At 38.9% G+C, this 23,535-nt stretch overlaps 1 protein-coding gene across 1 annotated transcript; it reads left to right on the top strand.

Annotated features, from left to right (window-relative positions):
- Positions 1–5,991: 5,991 nt before the first annotated feature.
- Positions 5,992–19,585, top strand: LOC145799979 (cysteine-rich receptor-like protein kinase 10; the record flags this gene model as incomplete). Its single annotated transcript, XM_082889628.1, has 5 exons — positions 5,992–6,255; positions 6,410–6,620; positions 18,482–18,719; positions 18,883–19,033; positions 19,123–19,585. Coding segments are annotated over 5 exons (1,173 nt in total), but the record flags the coding sequence as incomplete, so codon positions are not given.
- Between the last annotated feature and the right edge of the window lie 3,950 nt (positions 19,586–23,535).

Here is a 23,535-nt window from a genome sequence, read left to right as displayed (position 1 = left end):
GAGCACACCTAATAATTTATAAGATTTTATGTTTTCAATTTGTTTAAATATTTTGTTTGTGTTTTCAATTGAAAAAGAGTTTAAATATTCTGTTAAAAAAAAATTTTCAACTTCAATATATTTTTTGAATTGAAAGAAATAAACGTATTATTTATCTATATTTTTTGGTTTTTAAATTCAACAATGATAGAGACCACTAATTTTGGAGCTCTGAAAAGACCACTAATAACATGACACTCAATAAAAAAAGAAAAACAATACAACACCAAGGCCAAAACATCAAATCATTCTTGGTGGGGCTCACTGCCACATCATTAGTGATAGCACTAATTAGTGCTCTCACTCATTTTTCATATAGATGTAACAATACAGAGACATACAATCTCTACTACTGCCATGTTCATGGTTTTGGTAGTTTGAATTATTATTATATTTTAAGAACCACAAATTGTAATACTTTATGTGGATGAATCATGTTATGATTGTAATATGTGGATGAGCCATGCAGTGATTATGATATTTTAAAGTTTCAAACTTTTTTTTTTTTTGGATGAGACATACAGTGATTGTAATAGTTTTTTAAGTCATTCACTGTAATATTTTCTTCTTTTTTTTTTTTTTTTTTTGAGGAAGTGTACAAGTTGAATTATGTTGAAAATTTATAAAATCTTAAACCGTCAAACCGATTTGCATCCATCCGTCAAACCGTTAATCTGCTTAATCCACATCTGTCGGATTGGCGGACGGATGCGGATTGATTTTCTTCAATCCGCCAATTTGACGGACGAATGGCGGATTAAAGGTTCTGTGGCCGCAATCGACCTGCGCCCACCCCTACTGGTAATGTTTTTTCTCCCAACCCATTATTATGAAATTGGTTGCAGAATGAGGTCTCATTTGAGAATAAAATATTTTAGTAATTTTTTGATTTTTTTAATTAAAATATAAGGTAAAAAAATTAATATATCTAAAATGACTTTTTGATTTTTTTTTTATAAAAAGATTTGTAAAAAATAGAGAAAAATGAAATATTTAATTTTTTGACATAAATTATTGACTTTTTAATTTTTTTTAATTTTTTTTTTGTTTTTAAACAAAAATATTAAATTGTCAAACGACGCATGAATTCTCTCGACTTCAAATTTGGTGTTGGGTCCCAATAGCCCCCATTTTGACAATCTAAAAAAATCAAATTAATTTAATAATTATAAATTAATTAGCTCTATTATCATCAAATTAATTTATTTTTTTACAATAAATTTAAAAATTAAATAGATTAAATTATTAAAATAAAGTTCATAATAGTCCCACGTTTTGGAACAAATGTTGATAGGAAGTTTTTTTTTGAACCAATGTTGATAGGAAGTTTAGGTACATTTTTTATGAGGAAGCTTCCATCTAGTTTCCAGTCCAGCGTAGCGTGCTAGAGGGTCCGAGTTTAAAAATTGGCTATTCGTATTGTATTGTTTACTCTTTTAAGGTCTCGTTTGGGAACAGGTTAATTTAGTAATTTTTTAGTTATTTGGCTAAAAAAGTAGGTAAAAAAAACTTATATGTTTGTGATCACTTTTTAGCTAATTACCCAAAAATGTGCAAAAAGTAGAAAGAAAAGAGAATCTTTGACTTTTTGATATGAGTTGTTGACTTTTTAGCTAAAAATGTAACTTTTTAACTTTTTAGCTAAAAATGTAACTTTTTAACTTTTTAGCTAAAAAGATAAGTTCCCAAACGGGGCCTAAGTACCCTCAAGTAAATTCGTTTGTTTAAAACTTTAAATTGAATAAATTTTGTTGGTCATAAAAATGATGACCGTCAATTTTTAAAATCAAATTAGTCATCTCTATATTTTCCTAAATAAATACAATCAAATTACGTGATTATTGATATTTAAATTAATTTAATTTGAAAATAAAATTGCTTCCCATTGTAAAACCAAAATTATTATATAAACAGTAAATTTTTGCATTTTACATTTAATTTCATTTTATCATTGAATTTTTAATTGTTACACATAACCCCCTAAATTCAAGTCTAGTATGCCTTGTTTGGAAACTAAGTATTTTAGCTTTAAAGTTAAAAGGTCACAATAAGTTGTCACATTACTTTATGTATTTTTCTACATATCTTTTCGTAAAAAATAAAAAAATTATTAAAATAATCTATTCTCAAATAAGATTTAATCTAATAAGGTTGTTCCAAAAATTGCTGTTACAAAAATTGATGGAGGGACAAATATGAGACTTTAAAAAAAAAATAAAAGAATCTACTAAGGCTTGGTTTGGGAAGTGGGTTGATTTTTTGACTTTTTAGTTTTTTGGCTATTTTAGCCTGGACTAAAAAGCTTGGTTTGGGAAGGGTTTTTTGACTTTTTTAACTTTTTTTTGTAAGAGAAGAGTGTAATGATTATGAGTTGGATGTGATGTTTTATTTGTTGTGGCTAAAATAACCTATTTTGTTTTTTGTGACTAAAATAGCCTAAAAAACCTCAAATCTTTCTTCCCAAACGGTGCCTAAGAACTAAAGTAAGAAGACTAAAGTGAGACGTTTAAAAATACAATAATATTAAGGCCGTATTTGGGAATATGTTATTTTAATAATTTTTTTGATTTTTAGTTAAAAGATGTGTCCAAATGTAGAAAGAGTGATATGACAAGTTACAATAATCTTTTAATTTTTTAACTTTTTAATTAAAATAAACAGTTGATAAACGAGATCTAAGTATAATGAATATTTTCATGTGGTTGTTCTCCATTGATTTTTAAAATAACATCACATAAATAGGTCAAATTGTAACTTGGTTGGCATATTTTGAAAAGTAGGTTAAATTATTTTTTAGTTTTTTTTGACTTCTTTTTTTAAAAAAAAATATGTAAAAAATTAGAGTTTAATGTGAAAAAAAAAAAAAAACCAATAATTGATGGCACTTATCATACTGACGTGAAAGTCGTATGGATTAATTAACATCTCAGTACTTATAAGCTGTGTTGGATTGGTCAAAGCTGGTGTGCTGAGTGGGCAAAAGGCCATCAATGGTCTCGTTTGGTGTAACTGTTAAAACAGTTTATAAATTATAACTTAATAGATTATAGATTATGACTTTAATTAGAAGTTGTTAATCTGTTTGGTGTAGCTGTTGGATTATAGATTTAAGTTGCTGAATAGTATTTGTTAAATAAGCTGTGAAATGGTTTTTTTAATTAATTTTTATTTTTTGTTTGTCTACATTTCTCATAAAAAATAATAATAATAATCTATAGTCCATTTGAGTCTTTTTCTATTTTTAAAAAAATAAAAAATAAAAAAATTTAAGAGTATAACCATAAATTAACATCTCCACAGCAGAAGCTGATAATCAGAAGTAAGGGGTGAGCAGCTTTTCAGAATTAGTTTTTTTGAGTTAAAATAAGCTGTTAGAATCAGAAGCTGTTTGAAATAAGTTTAACCAAACAGTCCAAAATAACTTTTTCAAAGCTAAAAGCCATAAGTTGGCTCTGAAAAGCTGAAACAAACACCCCCAATGGGGGCTTGAGAATTAGGTTGCGTTTGGTAGAATTTTGTAATTATGATTTGAGAGTATGAGTTGTATTTTGAGTTTATAAGGTTTGGAATTATTATTTGAGTGTGAAAAATTTATTTGGTAAATAGTTTTGATTTGAGTGGGAAATTATTGATGTGACATTTGATATTTGATATAAAAATTTATAACTCATAACTAAGCATATAACTCAAAATTATTTTAAAGCACATAAAATTTTTTTAAAAATTCAAAAAATATTTTTTTCGATTATATAAAAATTAACATATCAATTGCAAAAAAAAAAAAAAAAAAAAAAAATTCACTATTCCGGTCAACCGGCAGGACGACCGGTTAGGCAAAATTTGCAAAAAAAATAAATTCGAAAAGCGCGCCTGTGACAGAGTTCTTTGTAGAGTTTTAAAAAACTGATTCCAAAACTCTTACCAAACATGGTATTCAAATGTAAGTGTATATTTTCAAAACACAACCAAACGGAGACAAAATATAAAAAAGTACAACAATGATAGAGATTACTAATTTTGGAGCTCTAAAAAGACCACTAATGACATGACACTTGATAAAAAAAAGAAAAAAAATACAACACCAAGGCCAAAACATCAAATCATTCATGGTGAGACCTACTGCCACATCATTAGTGGTAGCAGTAATTAGTACTCCACTCATTTTCCAAAAAAGTAAAGCAAATAATTTGACAATTGTAGTCATCTTCCCAAACAAGGCTTACATGCCTATGACCATCTTTAATTTACAGTCCACACTGTTTGGCAAGTTTTGTGGTTCTTGTAGAGTTGGAAGGAAAACGATGATGCCTCTGATTCCCCTGTTTTTCTCTGTTCTGCTTGTTATGCCACAAGTTACCTACCCATTATATACAATATGCTCAACAACCACCGCTAATTACACCGTCCATAGCCAATTTGAAAGCAACCTCAAAGGCCTCCTGTCCGGGTCACCTTACAATGATGGCAATCAATCCAACTTCTCCACCGCCATCAAAACCGATGACCCAGACAGAGTTTATGGCCTGTTCCTCTGCGGAGTTGATGTTGCAGCCAGTGTTTGCAATTTTTGCATCGACTCGGCAAGCGATGCGATTGTAAAACATTGTCCACTCAAGAAAGAGGCAGTCATATGGTATGAAAAGTGTTTGGTTTCCTACTCCAACAGACCTTCTTCTCTGCCAACGAAACGAGCCAAGCATTTTGTAAACGGCAGGAACAACATAATAGAGTAAGAGAGTCGGACAAATTGAATAAGATTTTGGGGAGTATGTTTGATAATCTGAGTATTGTTGCAACTTCCAATCCTTCTATCTCCATGAACGCAACCACTAATGTTAATTTTAGCGGTGGTTCGATGGATGGGATGGTGAAGTGTGCACCTGATTTGTCACCAATGGATTGCCGAAATTGCCTCTCTGAAGCTATTTCTGCTATTCCTAGCTGCATTCTTGGAAGTTGGGTTCGAAGGTTTACACCAAGCTGTATTGTAAGGTATGACTAGAACGGCATCTCTCCGGATCCTCCACTCAGGGCCGCAGAAGCTCCTTTGGCAGGGACGGAACCAGAAATTTTGACTAGTGGGAGCCAAGGTATGTGCATAAATAAATAAATAAATAATTTGAGTTAATTTTTGTATGTTTTTAATTAAAGATAATTTCTTAGGAGGAGGATACCTCCGGTCGAGATTTTGGACTGTAGGGCACGGTTTGGGCCTGTGAGGTTCACCATGGACCTCCTTTTCGATGATTCGAACTGTTCATTTTATGGGGCATTTCGTATATTTCATCTACAAAATAAATTAGGTCAATCTGATAACTATAACTTGTTAAGCTGTAAATTAGGTCTATCCTATAACTATTGTGAAAGAAGTATTTCAAGGAAAAAAAGAAAAAAAAAAAAAAAAAAAAACAAGATGAATTGTATGATCTTGTCTAGTGGGAGTCAAGGTATGTGCATAGAAGTATCTATCCATCTTCTATATATATATATATGCACTCATCGCATGTGACACCGCTTCTAGTTTCTTACATAACCATTGTTTCTTGGATAAATTCAATTTCTCTATTATTTTCATTTGATTGCTAAACTTAAGTGGTTACTAAAAGAAGACAATTTGCTTTGAAAAGGAAGTGAAGGAAGGAAAGTAGCAGCACGTATAATCAGCATAAGCATATCAGCACTCAGGCTAAGTTTGGGAAGTCCCAAATAAGTCAAAAAGTCAAAAAGTTACTCAAAAAGTTAAAAAGTTAACACTATTCACCAAAAGTCAACAATTACGGCTGCACAATTCCCAATTCAAATTTTCCTCTACAAACCAATTTTTACAATTTTTTATTACACATTTTTCTATAAAAGTCAAAAAGTTAACCCAAACATCCATATTTTCAATCTCAATTTTTTAGTCCAAAAAGACAAAAAGTGCACTTATTTAGTCTTCCCAAACTTGGCCTCATTGTTGTTTTAGTGCTGGTTGGTTCTAGTATCTACTATCAAAGAAGGAAAAGAACAGAGAAAGAAACTTGCCAAGAAGTTGAAGTACTCAACTTGGCAGGAAGAAGGTTTGGCAATGACTTCAACAATGAAGATTTAGGAGGAGAGAAGCAAACAGAATCACAAGACTTTCCTTCAGTCCAATTAGATCTTATACGTGCAGCTACAAAACATTTTTCTGAAGAAAATAAGCTCGGTGAAGGTGGATTTGGTCCAGTTTATAAGGTATTTTTAAGGCTATAAATCATAGTTTGTCGTGTAAGGTGACATGGTGAACTAAGTGATTTGCAGGGTTAAATTCAATAAACCAACACAACCTTAAATAGGCATTTATCAATTTCTTACTATGGTGCATTGCATGACTCATAAATTGTTGCAGGGTACATTACCAAATGGCAAGGAAATTTTAGTTAAGAGGCTCTCACAAACTTCTGGCCAAGGATTACATGAGTTTAAGAATGAAGTAACTTTAATTGCGAAACTACAACACAGGAATCTTGTTCGACTCTTGGGTTGTTGCTTGGAGGGAAATAAGTCACTGCTCATCTATGAGTACATGCCTAACAAAAGCTTAGATGTTTTCCTCTTTGGTTTGTACCCTTCTTATTTTTATTCACTTGCTAATCAATCCAATTTTAATGCCACCACAAATCAAACACTAGAGATAGTAATATGCTTGAATTTTGTACGTTTCATTGTTAGATCCAACTAAAGGTATGCAACTAGATCGGAAGACACTCCTTCTCATTATTAATGGAATTGTTCGAGGCCTTCTTCACCTACATAAGGATTCCCGACTTAGAATAATTCATAGGGACCTTAAAGCTAGCAATAATTCATAGGGAAATAATTCTCCTCGTATAATCCTGTTGGCCAAGTCCACGCTCCTCCGTACGACGTCGCTTTATCACCTGAAAACACAAACGTGAGCTAGCCGGCGGGTGGGTGCCGGAAACCTCTCCGATGCCTAAGTCAGTAAGCTTGACAAATAGACAAAGTTTTATGTTCTCAGAAAGAATTGTGTTCAAAATTACCTCCTCCAAGGTGATGTTTGTGGGCTTTTATAAGTTTCCCGTGGCACAATCCTAGTTGGACTTGTATTTCTACTTGCAGAATCCTCCTAGGATTCATACTCCTAAGGATAATGCTTATCCCTTTACACCCTCCCCCACTGCTTAAACCAAGTGGGATGGTTTTCTCCATGGCCGAACTACCATTTGACCGAGGTAAAGTAGGCCGAACTATCCTTAGTTCAGCCCTTCCCTTTACTCTTCCTAATATCGGTTTCTCATCTGTTCAACCCATGGTGTGTTTGGACCGAACCAACGACCCTCGACCAGTATAACTCCCAAACTGGTATACCTCTAAGGTCGGTATAACTTCCAGGCCGGTCTAACTTCAAGTTGCTCCCAGACCGAAGTACATTTACAATCCTCCAACCGAAGCAACTTTATCATTTGTGAGCCGAAGTAATTTCACCTCCTTGGGCCGGAGTAACCCTGCTCTCCTGGGCCGGAGTATCCATTACGCCCTTTTTACTTAGTCCTTCGCGTTTTGGGCCTCAAAGCCCAACTCGCAGCTCGGCCCAATTTTTCCCAAAAATTACCCTCTCAATTGCCCCTTAATTCCATCTGCGCAACATGATTGGGATTACTAGTCTACTAGCCGGGCTAGAGTTTATTAAGCCTTTTCAGCCAAGCTAAAAACCCTTTAGCCTCTCCAGCCGAGCGAAAAACCCTCGGGCTCTCCAACCGAGCTAATTTTACTTCGGGCTTCACTATGTTCGGTCAAAACGTCTCTTCAATCACAGCGACTGTAACGCTTCCCTTTCCAATGGCACGTGGCAGATTCTGATAGGCTGAGGACGGCTATCACGCCGTCTTTCATACTTCGTGAATTTTGAACAGTCCCGCCCAAATTTTGGGCTTCTTAACAAAAACAATCCCTGAGGCTAGGGTCCCTTCACTTTTGCTATTCCTTCATCTTCTCTCTCCGCTCTCTTGCTGCTCGTGTTCTTCCTTTTACTGCAACAGATTTTCAACTTCAGTCCCTTCTTCTTTAACCTGGTAAGCAAATCCACTTTCCCTTCATGTTTTTTTTTTTTTTGCTTTTACATTTGCTTTATGCACTTGTATATCTTGTTTCGTATGTTTTTTGCAAACATTTTGTCCATTTCTGGTTTGCTTCTGTATTTTCATGAAAAAACCATAGAACTTGTACGTGTATGAATTGTTATGTAGAAAAACCAGTCTTAGATCCAAAATCACATAGCAACCGAACTAGGATCCTGTTTGCCCCAAATACGTAGATCTCTGTAGTCAATAACCGAACTAGAACTTAAAAGTTTCAAAGGGTTACCAGGGCCAAACCGGCTTTCTTGGTTCCTAAACCGAACTCAGAAAGCCGCCCCTAGGGGCTCAACCGAAGTAACTTTCTTCACACTGCAACCGATTTAGGCCTTGGGGCTAAACCAGCTTTCTTAGTTTTTTAGACCGAACTCAGAAAACTGCCCCTAGACGTTAAACCGGTCTACCGAGCAAACTGCTCAAACCGAGCTACCAACCCTTTTGATGAAAGAACCAGTTCTTTGAGGCCGAAGTAAGGCTTTTATACCTTGCTTTTAAATTGTAGCACGGTCCGTTAATCAGTGCTTTAACCCCCTCTGTTTTTTACTTTGCAGACTTAGGTTACCCAGGCATTCCTGCGTGCGCTCAACCGAGCTACTGAGCACGATTTTTGCACCGATATAAATTATAAGTAATTTATTCATCAGATGGGTAAGTATAGATATCTAGTTGAGACCTCTGGTGGCATGGCCGAATTTAGGAAAGATTACCAAATTCCTGATGACGTCCAACTGGTGTTGGCCAAAAAAGATGTTATTCCTTGGGAAAACGAAGGCTTCGTCCCTTTTACCCTTCAATCCATAATAGAAACCGGACTACGGTTTCCTGTCCAACCATTAATCTGTGAATTTCTTAGGCAGACTAGATTATGCCCCACCCAACTGTCCACCAATACATACCGCATTATTATGGGAATAGCCGCACTAAACCATCAAGCCGGATTAAACCTTGGCCTGGCCAAAACATTCCATCAATACTCCATCGGTTCAAAAGATGCTGGGTGGGTCTATTACCTTAGGATTCGCCGCTGCCGAGAGAAGATAGTTAAACACACACCGGACAAAGATCTTAATGACGATGATTTTTTCTGGGTCTCTGGGAACTTTGAGGACTTTCAAGCCCAAATTCCTGGCCGACCTATAAATTGGAAAAAGGGAGAGCCCGGTAATTTGACTTCGGTCTTCTTCTTTGTACTTTACTTCGGTTTTTTTTAGTCTATTGACCGAACTAACACTTCTCTTTTTTGCAGATTTCGCTCACCTCCGTTCCCTGTATAGCTATCCCAACCTTGCGATTTTGCGAGCCGCACTGCGGATTAAAGAAAGAAGTTGGGCCAAGCTTCTAAACTTTGAACCGACCTACCGATATAGTGGTCGCCGAAAAGCAAGAGTAATCGATTTCTTTCTTGAGGAAGCACCAGAACCGGACCCAACCTTACCAGAAATACGACTTGTCCCATTAACTGCTGAAGAAGAGATGGCAAAGAAAAGCAGAGTTAGGGCCCTTCTGACCTCGACAACCAGAGCCGAAGTACCATCGACGATTGAGGCGCAGCCTGCCGTTGTGGCCCTCCCTTCTCAACGGCCTTCTTCATCCCGCCCTTCCAAACGCGCCCGATCTACATCGACCGAACAGCAATTTGTTGATGAGGTTGAATCCATCCCCCGAAGTCCTCAACCTTCCCCCCAACCGGGGCAAACTGACCGAGCTGAATCTCCGAAGTGGGCTCCGCCACTGACCTTCAACGACCGAGACATCAAAGCTACTGACTCGGTCGTGGCTGAAAAAGACCACTAATTGGCCTTTAACCTGGCCAAAAGTGTGTGCCTCCCCAAGGACATGGAGCACCACTTGAAGCAACTGAACACCGAAATGAAGTCAATTCGGTCTGCTTCCAAGTCCATGATCTTGGTAAGTAGCTCTGTCTGTTTTTTCTGCCTAAATTTTCCAACTTTTACTTTGGCTCAAAGGAAATCTTTGTTTTGCCAGGCCTTACAAAAGAACAATATTACATACAAGAAAGTCCAAGAACTAAGAAAAACCACAAGGCAAGCAATGGCGGAAGTCGAGGCAAAGGCGGCCGAACTAGCGGAGGCCGAAAGGAAAATGACCGAGCTTCAAGCAGAGAACGATCGACTTGCCGATCTGGTTAGCTCGGCTGAAGCGGAGAGGCAAAAAGCGGCCATTGCAATGAAAGACAAATATCTGCGTGAGCTGCTAAAGCTAGAAAGGAGAAAGGATACCAAAATAGGCCAACTAAAAAAGAGTGCGAAGGGAGCCGAAAAGCAGGGTTACAAGCAGGGCTACAAGAAGGCGAAGGAAGCCTATGTGAAACAATGCGATGCTGCCAAGGAGTTGTTCTTCAAATGTGGCTGGAGGGCGGCTGTTGAGCAGCTCGGTCATGACCAACAGACCGAGGTCTTCAACCCTCCAGACTACTTTATACCGAAGTCCCTTGCGGAGTATGCTGATACCCTGCAGCAAGAGTTTCTGGAAGACTCAGATTCCGATGACTCCTCTTCTGAAGATACTCCGGTCGATAATGTGGACCAGCCAGTTCGGTCGGTGCCCACTATTGAAGACCTAACTGTTGATCTTCCCAGTGAAACCGTGGTTCCAGCCGAAGTGACTCTCCCCATTGTGAATGAGCTCCCTCCAGAAGTCGGTCTTCAAGTTGGTGGTGATGCAGGTTTTGATGCTGATATTGAAGAACTTTTTTCCTGATTTTGTACCTTTTTTTTTTTGTAACCGAACTATGCCCCTTTGTAATGACTTTTCTTTGAATGAAAATTTTTACGCAACTCTTACTCCGGTTTTGATGTGTATGCTTGCACTTTGTAATGTCTTCTATTTACTTCAAGTGTTATTTCGGTTTTGGCTGGTTAAACTATGCTTACTAGCCAACCGCTCCTTAGCTGATATAATCACTTCGGCTGAGGAGTACAAAGTGTTTAATCTAGCCAATCCAGTTTCAGTCATACCCTTACTTAGGCTGAAGAGTAACAAGAGTTGGTTTATTCCTGCCAACCACTCTTTCAGCCTTGCACTTACTTCGGCTGAAGAGTAACAAGAGTTGGTTTATTCCAGCCAACCACTTTTCAGCCATACACTTGCTTCGGCTGAAGAGTAACAAGAGTTGGTTTATTCCAGCCAACCACTCTTCAGCCATACCCTTACTTCGGCTGAAGAGTAACAAGTGTTGGTTTATTCCAGCCAACCACTCTTCAGCCATACCCTTACTTCGGCTGAAGAGTAACAAGTGTTGGTTTATTCCAGCCAACCATTGAAGTTAGTTTTTCCAGCTAACTTATGGTATTTAGTTATTCCGACCAAATGTCCTGCGGCCTGGATCCTTATCCTGGGCTTAGGAAGGGTGTTGGTTTATTCCAGCCAACCCCTAAGTTAGTTTTTCCGGCTAACTTAAAGTAAAATGCTTGTAATGCGCCTAATCTTTACTAAAGCTAACTTTTACAAAAAATAACTTGTGCTGAAAAAGAATTTCTCATTTTATTGAAGGAAGAGAAAATTTACATATGTTTGAAAAAGAAAAGCTAAAAGTAAAATAACTTGAGATTGGCCGTATTCCATGGCCTAGGGATTGCCTTGCCATCCTTGTCTTCTAGGTGGTATGCCCCTTTGCCTGCTAACCCAACCACCTTATAAGGACCTTCCCAATTTGGGCCTAACTTGCCGTCTCCTGGGATCAAGGTGTTTCTCATTACTTTGCGTAGTACCCAATCCCCAATCTTGAATTGTCTTGGATGAACCTTTTTGCTGTATTTTCGGATTAACTCTCGTTGGTATGAGGCGATGTGGACTAGTGCTCTTTCTCTTCTTTCTTCTGCAAGGTCGAGTTCTAAGGCTATGGCTTCTCCATTTAAGTTTGGATCAAAATTTTCGCTTCGAATTGTGGGGATGCCAACTTCTAGTGGGATCACCGCTTCCATTCCATAAGCTAAGGAGAATGGTGTTTCTCCAGTTGATCGCCGGGGTGTGGTGCGGTAAGCCCATAAGACGTGAGGAAGTTCATCTGCCCACTTGCCTTTTGCTCTCTCTAGCCTTTTCTTTAGTCCATCCAAGACGACTTTATTTGATGCTTCAGCTTGCCCATTTGCTTGAGGATATGCCGGTGTGGAATTGTAGAACTCTATCTTGTACTCTTCACAAAAGCTTCTGAAGATTCTGCCGTCGAACTGAGTACCATTGTCTGAGATTAGTGCTTTTGGTATGCCAAACCGAGTGATGATATTCTGCCAAACAAACTTCTTCACATCTTTTTCTTTGATTGATGCCAATGCTTCTGCTTCCACCCACTTTGTGAAGTAGTCTGTTACTGCGAGAAAGAATTTTCTGCCGCCGGGTGCTGTTGGAAGTGGTCCTACTATGTCCAAGCCCCACATTGCGAAAGGCCATGGGCTAGTTAAGGGTAGGAGTTCTCTTGCTGGTTGATGTATTTGGTGTGCGAATTTCTGGCATTTTTCACACTTCTTCACATATTTCTCTGAGTCTGCTTGCATATATGGCCACCAATATCCTTGCGAAATATCCCTGTAAGCGAGCGATCTTCCCCCTTGATGACTTCCACACACCCCTTCGTGTATTTCGAACAGGAATACTTCTACTTTGCTGGGATGAACGCACTTGAGGTAAGGTCCAGAGAACGACTTCTTGTATAATGCCAAAGATGGAGATAGCCAAAATCGTTGCGACTTTGTCCTTATTCTGTTGGCTTCTTTTTTCTCTTCTGGTAGGATGCTGTCTTTTAGGAATAGGATGATGGGATCCATCCAAGAAGGGCCTAATTCTGTGCAACATACTTCTTCTGCTTCGGGGTCTTCTATGCTTGGTCTTGGTAAGAAGTCGATGAGTAATGGATGAGGGATTGATGTATCTGCCATTGAGGCAAGGCCTGCTAGCTCGTCCGCTCGGCTGTTTTCCTCCCTGCCAATTTGTTCTATCCTTACCACATCAAACTTCTTGATCTCTGTTCTGACTAACTCTTGGTACTTGGCCATTCTGTCGTCCTTTGCTTCGTATTCGCCAGAAATTTGGTTTACCACCAGCAGAGAGTCACTGTATACCATTAGTTCGGTTGCTTTCATGAAGTGCGCTGACTTGAGTCCTGCGAGAAGCGCCTCATACTCCGCTTCATTGTTAGATGCTGGGAAGCCAAGGTTGATTGCTTGCTCTATAACCAGGCCGTCTGGAGAGATGAGGACTATGCCAAGCCCTGCGCCATGTCGGTTGGATGCTCCATCCACAAAGAGCTTCCACATCTCTCCAACGAACAGTTTCCAGCAAGTGGAAGGATCAGATGATGTTGTGAGGTCAAGAATGGTGTTTTCTTCAAGGTCCATGTTGGCTGTCTGTCCTTTGTCCTCTGTTTGAACTGCTGGTGAGCCTTTGTTTGTCTCTCCCTTGTTGTCCTTAGTATGGTCTGCCTTGGTGCTTGGTTGACTGCCTTCCACTAGGGGTTGCGCTATTCCGGCGTCAACTTCCGTCCCTAGTTCGGTTGTGTCAGTTAGGTCGACTGGGCAGATATGATGACTTCCAGGAGTGAACTCCGCGATGAAGTCTGCCAAAGATTGGGCTTTTATTGCGGTCTTGGGTTGGAACTTGATGTCGAATTGTCCCAACTCTACTGCCCATTTCAAAATTCGCCCACTAAAGTTCGCCCTTTCAAACAAAGCTTTTAATGGAAAGGCTGTGAGGACGACTATGGTGTGGGCGTGAAAGTAGTGCGCCAACTTTCTGGATGCCATCATTAATGCTAATGCCAGTTTCTCCAGGGGCAAGTACCTTGTTTCGGCTCCCAATAATGTCTTGCTGACGTAAAAGATGGGCAAGTGTTGTATTCCTTCTGCACGAACCAACACTGCGCTGACTGCGTGCTGAGAGACTGTCAGGTGCAAAAAGAGTTCTTCACCAGGTACTGGAGTAACAAGTAGTGGTGGGGAAGACATGTATTCCTTCAAGCTTTCCAGAGCTCGGTCGCATTCTTCATCCCACTCAAACTTGGCCTTTAAAGCTTGGAAGAATGGTCGTAGTCTGTCTGATGACCTGCTTATGAACCGGTTGAGCGCAGCTGCCATACCAGTAAGATGCTGCACTTCTTTGACTGAGTTTGGTCTCTCCAATTCTTGGATTGCTTTAATCTGAGAGGGGTCTGCTTCTATACCTCGGTTGGTCACCAGGAAGCCCAAGAATTTGCCAGATCCAACTCCGAATGCGCATTTGGACGCATTGAGGCGCAACTTGTGTTTCTTCAGGATTTGGAACATCTCGCCTAGATCTTTAAGATGGTCATTCTCATCCTTGCTTTTGACCACCATGTCGTCGATGTAAGCCTCCATTGTTCTGCCTAACAATGGTTCAAACATCTTGGTGACCATCCGTTGGAATGTCGCCCCTGCGTTCTTTAGGCCAAAGGGCATGACCTTGTAGCAATATAACCCCCTTGGTGTTGTGAAGGATGTGACCTCCTGGTCTGGTTCATGCATGGCGATCTGGTGGTAGCCTCTGTATGCATCCAGAAAGCTAAGTCGGTTATGCCCTGCCGTTAGGTCCACCAGTTGATCTATCCTTGGTAGAGGAAAGCTATCTTTTGGGCACGCCTTGTTGACTGTTTTGTAGTCGACGCAGACACGCCATTTACCATTCTTTTTTGGCACTACGACTGTGTTGGAGATCCATCTTGGGTAGTGCACTTCTCTTATTGCTCCTGCCTCCAGCAGGTTGCCTACCTCTTCTGCCACTATTTCGGCGTGGTGGAGTGCCGATCTGCGTGTGCGTTGGATGACTGGTCTGGCGGATGGGTGGACATTGAGTTGGTGACTGATGAAGTTTGGATCAATACCTGGCATGTCGTAGGGCGTCCAGGAAAACACTTCGATATTAGAGGTCAAGAATTCCAAGACCTCTAATCTCTCAGTGCTGGACAACGATGAGCCAAGCAAGAAGAACTTATCCGGGTTCTTCTCATCTATTTTTACCTCCACCAAGTCCTCCACCGCTTTCTGATCAGCCTCTTTGCCGACGTCCGCGAATAGTTCATTACTTTCTAGCTCTTCCACCGAATGAACGTATCCTTTGGCCGCTCGGCTTCCATTCGCTGTGGCGAAGCATTGTTTTGACATGATCTGATCGCCATAGACTTCTTCAATTATGCCGGTGTCATTGGGGAACCGCATTACCTGATGGTATGATGACGCTACCGAACGCATGGCATGCAGCCATGTTCTGCCCAAGATGATGTTGTATGTGGAGGGGACCTTCAATACCCAGAACTCCACTTGTTTTGTTACACTTCCTGCTCTGACCGGAAGGATTATTTTGCCGACAGGCCACTCTGGCATGGAGTTGAATCCAATCAGGGGAGAAACTGCAGGCGCCAAGTCTTTGTCTTGCAGCTTTAGTTGCTTGAATGTGTCGTAATACATGATCTCACATGAACTACCCTGGTTAATCAGAATCCGCTTGACGTCAAAATCCTTGACTCGGAGAGTGACAACCAGGGCATCATTATGGGGGCAGTAAATTCGTTCCAAGTCCTTATCCGAAAAGGACATGACGTTTGTTGCCTCTGTCCTCCCCTTCTTGATGGCAGGTTGGGCACTTAATACTTCCCTAAAGTGCTCAGCCTTTTTGATTGAACCTCTGAGCTCGCATACGCGCTCAGGTTCAAAAACTCCATGAATTACATTGATAATGCCTTGAGGTGGTGCATCGATTGGCATTCTATTGGGATGGTCATTATGATCTTGGGGGGCCGGTTGCGCTCCTCCTTCAATGTATTTGTCCAAGTGGCCTGCTGCCACCAATTCTTCCAAGTGCTGTCTTAGTGGCGTGCAATTCTCAGTTCGGTGCCCCTTTTCTTTGTGGAAGGTGCACCGTGATCTGTCGTCGTAATTCTTCTGAGCTTCCCCTAGCTTGGCTGGCCACTTGACAAATGGCTCGTCTTTTATTTCGCTCAGAATCCGATATATTGGTTTTTTGAACACCGTTGTTATGGCAGTGCAGATTCTCAACCATCTTTTGTCTGGGTCTTCTCCGTTATCTCGTCTGCCACGCCCGTTTTTATTTTGCCGATCTACTGCATTGACCTTTGCTGAGGTCTTCTTTTCTGGTACTACGGTTGCACTAGATTTTGCTTTTGCACGTGCGCCATCCTCTTCTACCCTGATGTGCTGATGCACTCTCTCCATCAAGGCCTCCATGGTGAGGGGTGGCGTCATGGTAATTGAATCCCTTAGTCGGTTCCCTACTGGTAGGCCTCTTTTATATTGCGCAATGGCTAGATTGGTGGGGCAGTCTCCAATCTGGTTGAATGTCTCCCAGTAGCGACTGTTGTAAGATCTGAGGGTCTCTTTTTCACCCATGTCGATGGAGAGTAACTGGTCTATCTCCACCGGTGTTTTAGTGTTTGTTCGGAACCTCGTTACGAACGCTTCTGCCAATTGGGCCCAGGAGGCTATGCTGCCCTCTGGGAGCTTTTCGAACCAAGTCAAGCCTAGGTCGCCAAGACTTGACGGGAAGAGTATGCACATTAAGGCCTCGTTTCGCCTGTACAGAGCCATGACTTGGCGAAAGTGGCTCAGGTGTGAATACGGGTCCGTCTTCCCTTCATAGGTAGTGAATTTCGGCTGAAGGAAGCCTGTTGGTAAGGGCGCGTTTTCGATTGCTGGAACAAACGGCGAAGTCTGTAGTCTTGCCAACGCCTTGTCCGTTGGTTCGTAGGCCGGTCGCGGTATTGGCATTCCAACCTCGACGCTTCCATGCGTCCGAGGAGCCAACCGTTGTAAGGCCGAAACTCGGTGTGGATCCCTTGCCCTGGCATCCTCCTTGCATCGTGCTTTTTCTTCGAGTACGGTTCGTAAGTCGGATGACCTGGGCAGCTCTGTTTGTCTAGATCTGGTTTGGTGTGAATGTGAAGGCCAATACGTGCTTCCTTCAGTGTATGATCTTTCTGATCTCGTCCTCTCAGACCTGGAGTGACGAGTCCTGGAAGATAAGGAATGAGTGTCGCCTGTCCTGAGGCTTCTGTTTTCTCCTTGGGAGGGTGTAGTGTTCCTACTATGATTCTCTGAGTGGCGAGGGGGCGTCTTGTGCTTGCGCCCCTCTCCTGTCACCACATCTTTAGTCTTCATCTGGCGTTTCAAAGCCTCCATGTCCGCCGCCATCTTTCGAATTAGTTCATCTTGTTCCTTCACGCGATCTTCCAGGGCTTGGGGATCAATCCTCCTCCTTTGCCTGTCAGGACTTTGAGAGTGACGAGGGCTGCTATTCCGCCTTCCCCTGCCACTCCTCCTGGAATTATGTTGTTGGGGCTCCAAGTCCGCCATGGGAGGGACAGCAGGTAATCCTTCACGCCTTGCGTCCCCTTCTGGAGTTAGTCCGTCGACGGCGGACTGCGGCAAGTCTTCGATGTGTGCCATTGATTGAGAAAAGGAGAAGCTTAGTCAAGAGGTTTTTGTTCTTGTCTGTTTTTCCCACAGACGGCGCCAATTGTACGGGGGGGAAATAATTCTCCTCGTATAATCCTGTTGACCAAGTCCACGCTCCTCCGTACGACGTCGCTTTATCACCTGAAAACACAAACGTGAGCTAGCCGGCGGGTGTGTGCCGGAAACCTCTCCGATGCCTAAGTCAGTAAGCTTGACAAATAGACAAAGTTTTATGTTCTCAGAAAGAATTGTGTTCAAAATTACCTCCTCCAAGGTGATGTTTGTGGGCTTTTATAAGTTTCCCGTGGCACAATCCTAGTTGGACTTGTATTTCTACTTGCAGAATCCTCCTAGGATTCATACTCTTAAGGATAATGCTTATCCCTTTACACCCTCCCCCACTGCTTAAACCAAGTGGGATGGTTTTCTCCATGGCCGAACTACCATTTGACCGAGGTAAAGTAGGCCGAACTATCCTTAGTTCAGCCCTTCCCTTTACTCTTCCTAATATCGGTTTCTCATCTGTTCAACCCATGGTGTGTTTGGACCGAACCAACGACCCTCGACCAGTATAACTCCCAAACCGGTATACCTCTAAGGTCGGTATAACTTCCAGGCCGGTCTAACTTCAAGTTGCTCCCAGACCGAAGTACATTTACAATCCTCCAACCGAAGCAACTTTATCATTTGTGAGCCGAAGTAATTTCACCTCCTTGGGCCGGAGTAACCCTGCTCTCCTGGGCCGGAGTATCCATTACGCCCTTTTTACTTAGTCCTTCGCGTTTTGGGCCTCAAAGCCCAACTCGCAGCTCGGCCCAATTTTTCCCAAAAATTACCCTCTCAGATAGTAATATGCTTGAATTTTGTACGTTTCATTGTTAGATCCAACTAAAGGTATGCAACTAGATCGGAAGACACTCCTTCTCATTATTAATGGAATTGCTCGAGGCCTTCTTTACCTACATGAGGATTCCCGACTTAGAATAATTCATAGGGACCTTAAAGCTAGCAATGTTTTATTGGATCATGAAATGAATCCCAAGATATCAGATTTTGGAATGGCAAGGATTTTTGGTGGAAATCAAAGTGAAGCCAACACGAACAGAGTAGTTGGAACATAGTAAGCCTCTTCCTTTTCCACTTCCATACATACGTATAGATGCATGAGTTTGCATTTTTTAGTTAAATTATTTTCTTTGGTTTGAGCATGAACCTAGGAGTTCTTATAATTTATGTTCATATCACCTAGCTAACATTATTTGGGATGATTCAATCTATAAGAGTGGCTATATGGCTCCAGAGTATGCTATGGAAGGACAATTTTCAATTAAATCTGATGTTTTCAATTTTGGAGTTCTCTTGTTGGAGATGATAAGTGGGAAAAAGAACAGCGGCTTTTATCTTTATGAGAATGGTCATAGCCTCCTCACTTTTATATGTTCCTAGCTGTCTCTCTATATTTTAAAGGCACAATGATGAAATATGCCTTGATTTTAAACTCATTACTTGAAATATTGTCACAGGCATGGAAACTATGGTCGGAAGGTAAAGAATTGGAGCTAATGAATCCATTATTGGTGCAGTCATGTGTGACAGTTGAAGTGTCAAAATGCATCCATATTGGATTAATGTGCGGACAGGAAGATGCAGCAGATAGACCCACTATGTCATCTGTAGTTGTTATGTTGAGAAGCGACACTATGACACTTCCTCAACCAACACAACCAGCATTCTCTGTTGGGCAGCTAGTCTTGAAAACAGCTCAATCCTCACAAAATGTTAAATTACTCTCTATGAATGGGGTAACTATTTTAAATGTGTCGCCGCGGTAAATTTTACTATTAGATTATTGTTTTCTTGGTTCTTTGAAAAGATTTATGGGCATGAGCATTTTTATTGATCGAGCAATGGTAAGTGAGAATTTTGTTGCAATCATAATCCTTATCTGATGAATGTGGAATCTTCATTTGATGAAAGTTATAGGAATTTTATTATGCAGTAGTTCACGAGTATGGACATATGGTATTCTATGGTATTGTGATTGGTGGAGAAGGTGAGTAGGCGCGGGGGGAGGGTATTGTGTTAGATGATTAAGGAATATGAGAGGGCATGATGAATGATGATTGATTAAGAAGTACAGATATGTGATACTTCGAGAGTATTTTATAATTTTATGAATTTTATATAGAGAAAATCCTTCATAAATCCTCATTCCCACTCGTATATGTCATTGAGGACACCGGTGCTTTTATTGTGGACATGAGTACATTTGTTGGTGAAAAGTTCATGTGGTTGATAGAAACGCATAGGTGTCCCCTAGTATTTTAACCTATCTATAAATACCATCTTTTTGTCCAAATTTTTATCCGTCTATTTAATTTTTTGAAACTATCTTTTTTTTAATTATTTTAACCTATATTTCTCAATATTTTTAACATATTTGTTTAATTTTTTTAACTTATCTATCCAAATTATTTTTAGCATATCTGTTTGAATATTTTTAAACAATATGTCCAAATTATTTTAACATATGTATGCTAATATTTTTATACTTTTAATCTACCTGTCTAATATTTTCATACTTTTATCTATATGTCCAAATTGTTTTAATATTTTTAATCTATCTATCTAAATTATGTTAATATTTTTAACCTATCTGTCTAAATTATTTTAAGAGATAATTACTTACACGTCCTGTTATAAGGACATGTGTACCATTAAGTCTTACAAGTGTTTGTATAGATAAAAAGTCCTACAAGTGTTAGTGATGTTTTTCTAAATCTATCGCTAAAAAATGACAATTAGTGACAATTTTTTTGTAATGACCGTTGTAGTTGTCGCTAAAATCTAACAATTAGTGATGTTTATCTGTAACAAATTTTTCAATTTTCGTTAAAAACTAACAATTAATGACACTTTTTTTTATATCAAAATGTCACTAAAAAAATAAAATTTTGTGGTAACAATTAAAAGTGAACATGACTTTTTGATGCACCAAAAAATGAAGATGACTTATTGGTGCACCCATCTTCCTAATAAGACTTTTTCAGTCAGTTCCCCTTATATATCTATCCTAATATTTTTCCTTGACTGTTCAAATTGAATCTATCTGTCCTTCTATTTTTTGCTTATTTGTCTAAATTATTTCGACTTATTTGTCTCATAATTTGGACAAATAGACACGTCAAATTGAAAAAATGCTAATATTAATTTTGAAAGAGATAATAAACGGATCAGTGTCTGGAATTGCGCAACAATGAGAAGCCTAGCTCCTTTGTATTCAAATAAGAAAAACATCGAAGTGTACCAAATGATACATTGACGGCAACTACTTGGACCATGAGGCTTCCTGAGTCATTACCATACATGCCTTTCAATAAAGGAATGCCCATTACAAGAGTATTAGGAAGTGTGGAGTGAGAAAACAGAGTGATGGCCCATTCAAGACAATCAATATGTAACGTCTCGTATTTTAGAACTCGATTAACATTACCATATCTATCATTATTGTTCATTTTCATAAATAGAAATTAGCAACAAACTTGTGCTATGCATGGAGCAAAAATTTTATATTTTTTTAATACAAAATATTATAAAATAAATATTTTTTACCGTATTTATTTGAAATCTAAAAAGCAATTTCTATTAAAATAAAAATAGTTCAATAATTTTAAACTAACTATTAAAATTTAATTGTTAAAAAAATATCAAATTTTAAGGACTATTATATTCTAAACCCTAAAAGCCCTTTTTAACAAATGCTTGAGTTTAAGCTCCAAAACACACACACATATTTTTTTACTGTTCAAATTTTTATAAATGTTTTGAACAAAATGTAAATAGGCAGAATGTTAAAAACAAATTATTTCAAAAAATATTGTTTAGTTCAAAATCACAAATAATAATAATAATAATAATAATAATAATAATAATTGATTAAAAAAAACTAATGTTAGGTTTTATTTCTTGGCAATCCCGTTTGACAAAACTCCTTTGAGTTGTAATTTTATTCGCATTTTTATTTCAGTGAGGCTATGAGTTGTTAGATGCGAATCCAACCCGAATCAAGCCTTTCAGAGAAGTTTGTGATGCTAATGCTTTCAAGATTGTCACTTCGCTGATTATGACGGGGATCGAGCTGCCCGGTCAGCTCGCGCGGGTCCAGGGGGCAGCGCCCCTTGGCGGGTTCGGGGCACGGCAGGGTCGAGGGGCAGCGCCCCCGAAGCAAAATGCAAAAATGCATTCCAAGTTGCCTATCCGCTCGAGCGGACATTCCCCCGCTCGAGCGGAGAATCCCTGGTTCCAGCAGTTTGTCAGGCCTGTAAAAATACTGGAAGGTGTGATTTCGCGCTCGAGCGGGTTCTCTAGAGCTCGAGCGGACCTCTGTTATATCACGCGCAGATTTTACTGAAGACGCTCGAGCGGGATGTTGGGCGCTCGAGCGGACCGCGCGAACACAGTTCTTCCGGATTTCAATAAGGATTGGGTTTTCTTCCAAATCTAGGATTACTTTTTGGTTTTCTATAAGTAGTTGGTTTTCTCCCAAAACTAGACTACTCCTCAAGTCCTCCAGATCTTATTTTTTGGATTCTAAGGTTTATATCTGGGGATATTTTGTTAGTTCTCTTTGACGTTTTGTTGAGTATTCAACTCATGGTTTAAAGAGAGTACATCAAAGGTTTTGTTTGTTATACACAAGAGAGAGAGAGAGAGAGAGAGAGAGAGAGAGAGAGTTGTTCTTTGGTGGATTCTGAAGAATTCGAGCCTGAAGCTTCGGTGGATTCTGGAGTGGCTCATCGTAAAGACAATTCCGAGGTGAAGACGGGGTCGGAAGAGGCACATAGAGGTTGGTTCAATTAGGCGTGGATTCGCTAGGTAATTGAGAGTATACCTGTGTAATTCCTTTAAATCTTCTTAGTGGATTGTTTTGTGGCTGTTGCCTGTGATTTTTTTATCACAGTTGGAGGTGTCCAATTGTGGTTTTTTCCACATAAAATGGTTGTGTCTCTTTGTCGTGATTGTTTGATTGAGATTGTTATATTCTGCTTAAAATTGATACATAATCACAAATTAACATCTAGGAGATTTCTAGATTTTTCAACTAAGATGAACCAAAATAATAATTTTGTAACATTTGCACTTAAAAGAATTAATGTTAAGATAGTAATTTCTAATAATGATTCTTGTTTTTCTATCTTTAGTAAATTTTTTTTCATGTTTCAATAAAAAAAAAAATTTAAGTTTTATATACACTTAATCTAAATGCACCTAAAAAGTAAAATTTGTGAAGAAAACTGAAACAAAAAAATCACCAAAAATGAAAAGATCAAAATTAAAAACAAAAAATGATACATTTTTTGTAGTTTTTGTTTTACTAATTTTTTTTTTAAAAGTTTCTTTCATAAATATCTTAGTTTGTAAGTGTATTTGACTGAAATATTGAAACATAAAAGATGTTTATTGAAGACAAAAAAACAAAAAAAAAAAAAAAAAAAAAAAACTCAAAACCAATTTACAAAAATTAAACCAAACAAATATGATAGGTGTATTTTTAATAAAAATAATTTACTAATTATTAATAATTTTGTTACATATGTACTTTCTATATAAGAATTTAAAAAATAATTTGGAAAATCTTTCCATATCGTTTTTCTTAAATTATGTTACCATAATTGCAATATAATATTATTTGAAAATAATAATAATAATTATTATTATTTTTGTATAATTTGTAAATGATTCTTAATTTGAAAAAGAAACCCTACACCTACAAAAGTTAATTTGAAATAAAATTAATTTTAAATTAATCCATTATTACTTTAGAAATTTCCTTATAATGCTTCGAAAGATTCATATGGAAAGATTTTCAAAATTGCATTTTAAATTTTGGAAAGATTTATGTGTAGGGTTTCCTTTTCCAAATTAAGATTTATTTG

The sequence above is a fragment of the Camellia sinensis genome, chromosome 9 (assembly GCF_055761805.1).
Source record: "Camellia sinensis isolate YWXY chromosome 9, ASM5576180v1, whole genome shotgun sequence".
Taxonomy (NCBI): Eukaryota; Viridiplantae; Streptophyta; class Magnoliopsida; order Ericales; family Theaceae; genus Camellia; species Camellia sinensis.
Note: the sequence above shows the minus strand (reverse complement) of the source record. Positions and strands in the feature narration are given on the sequence as shown.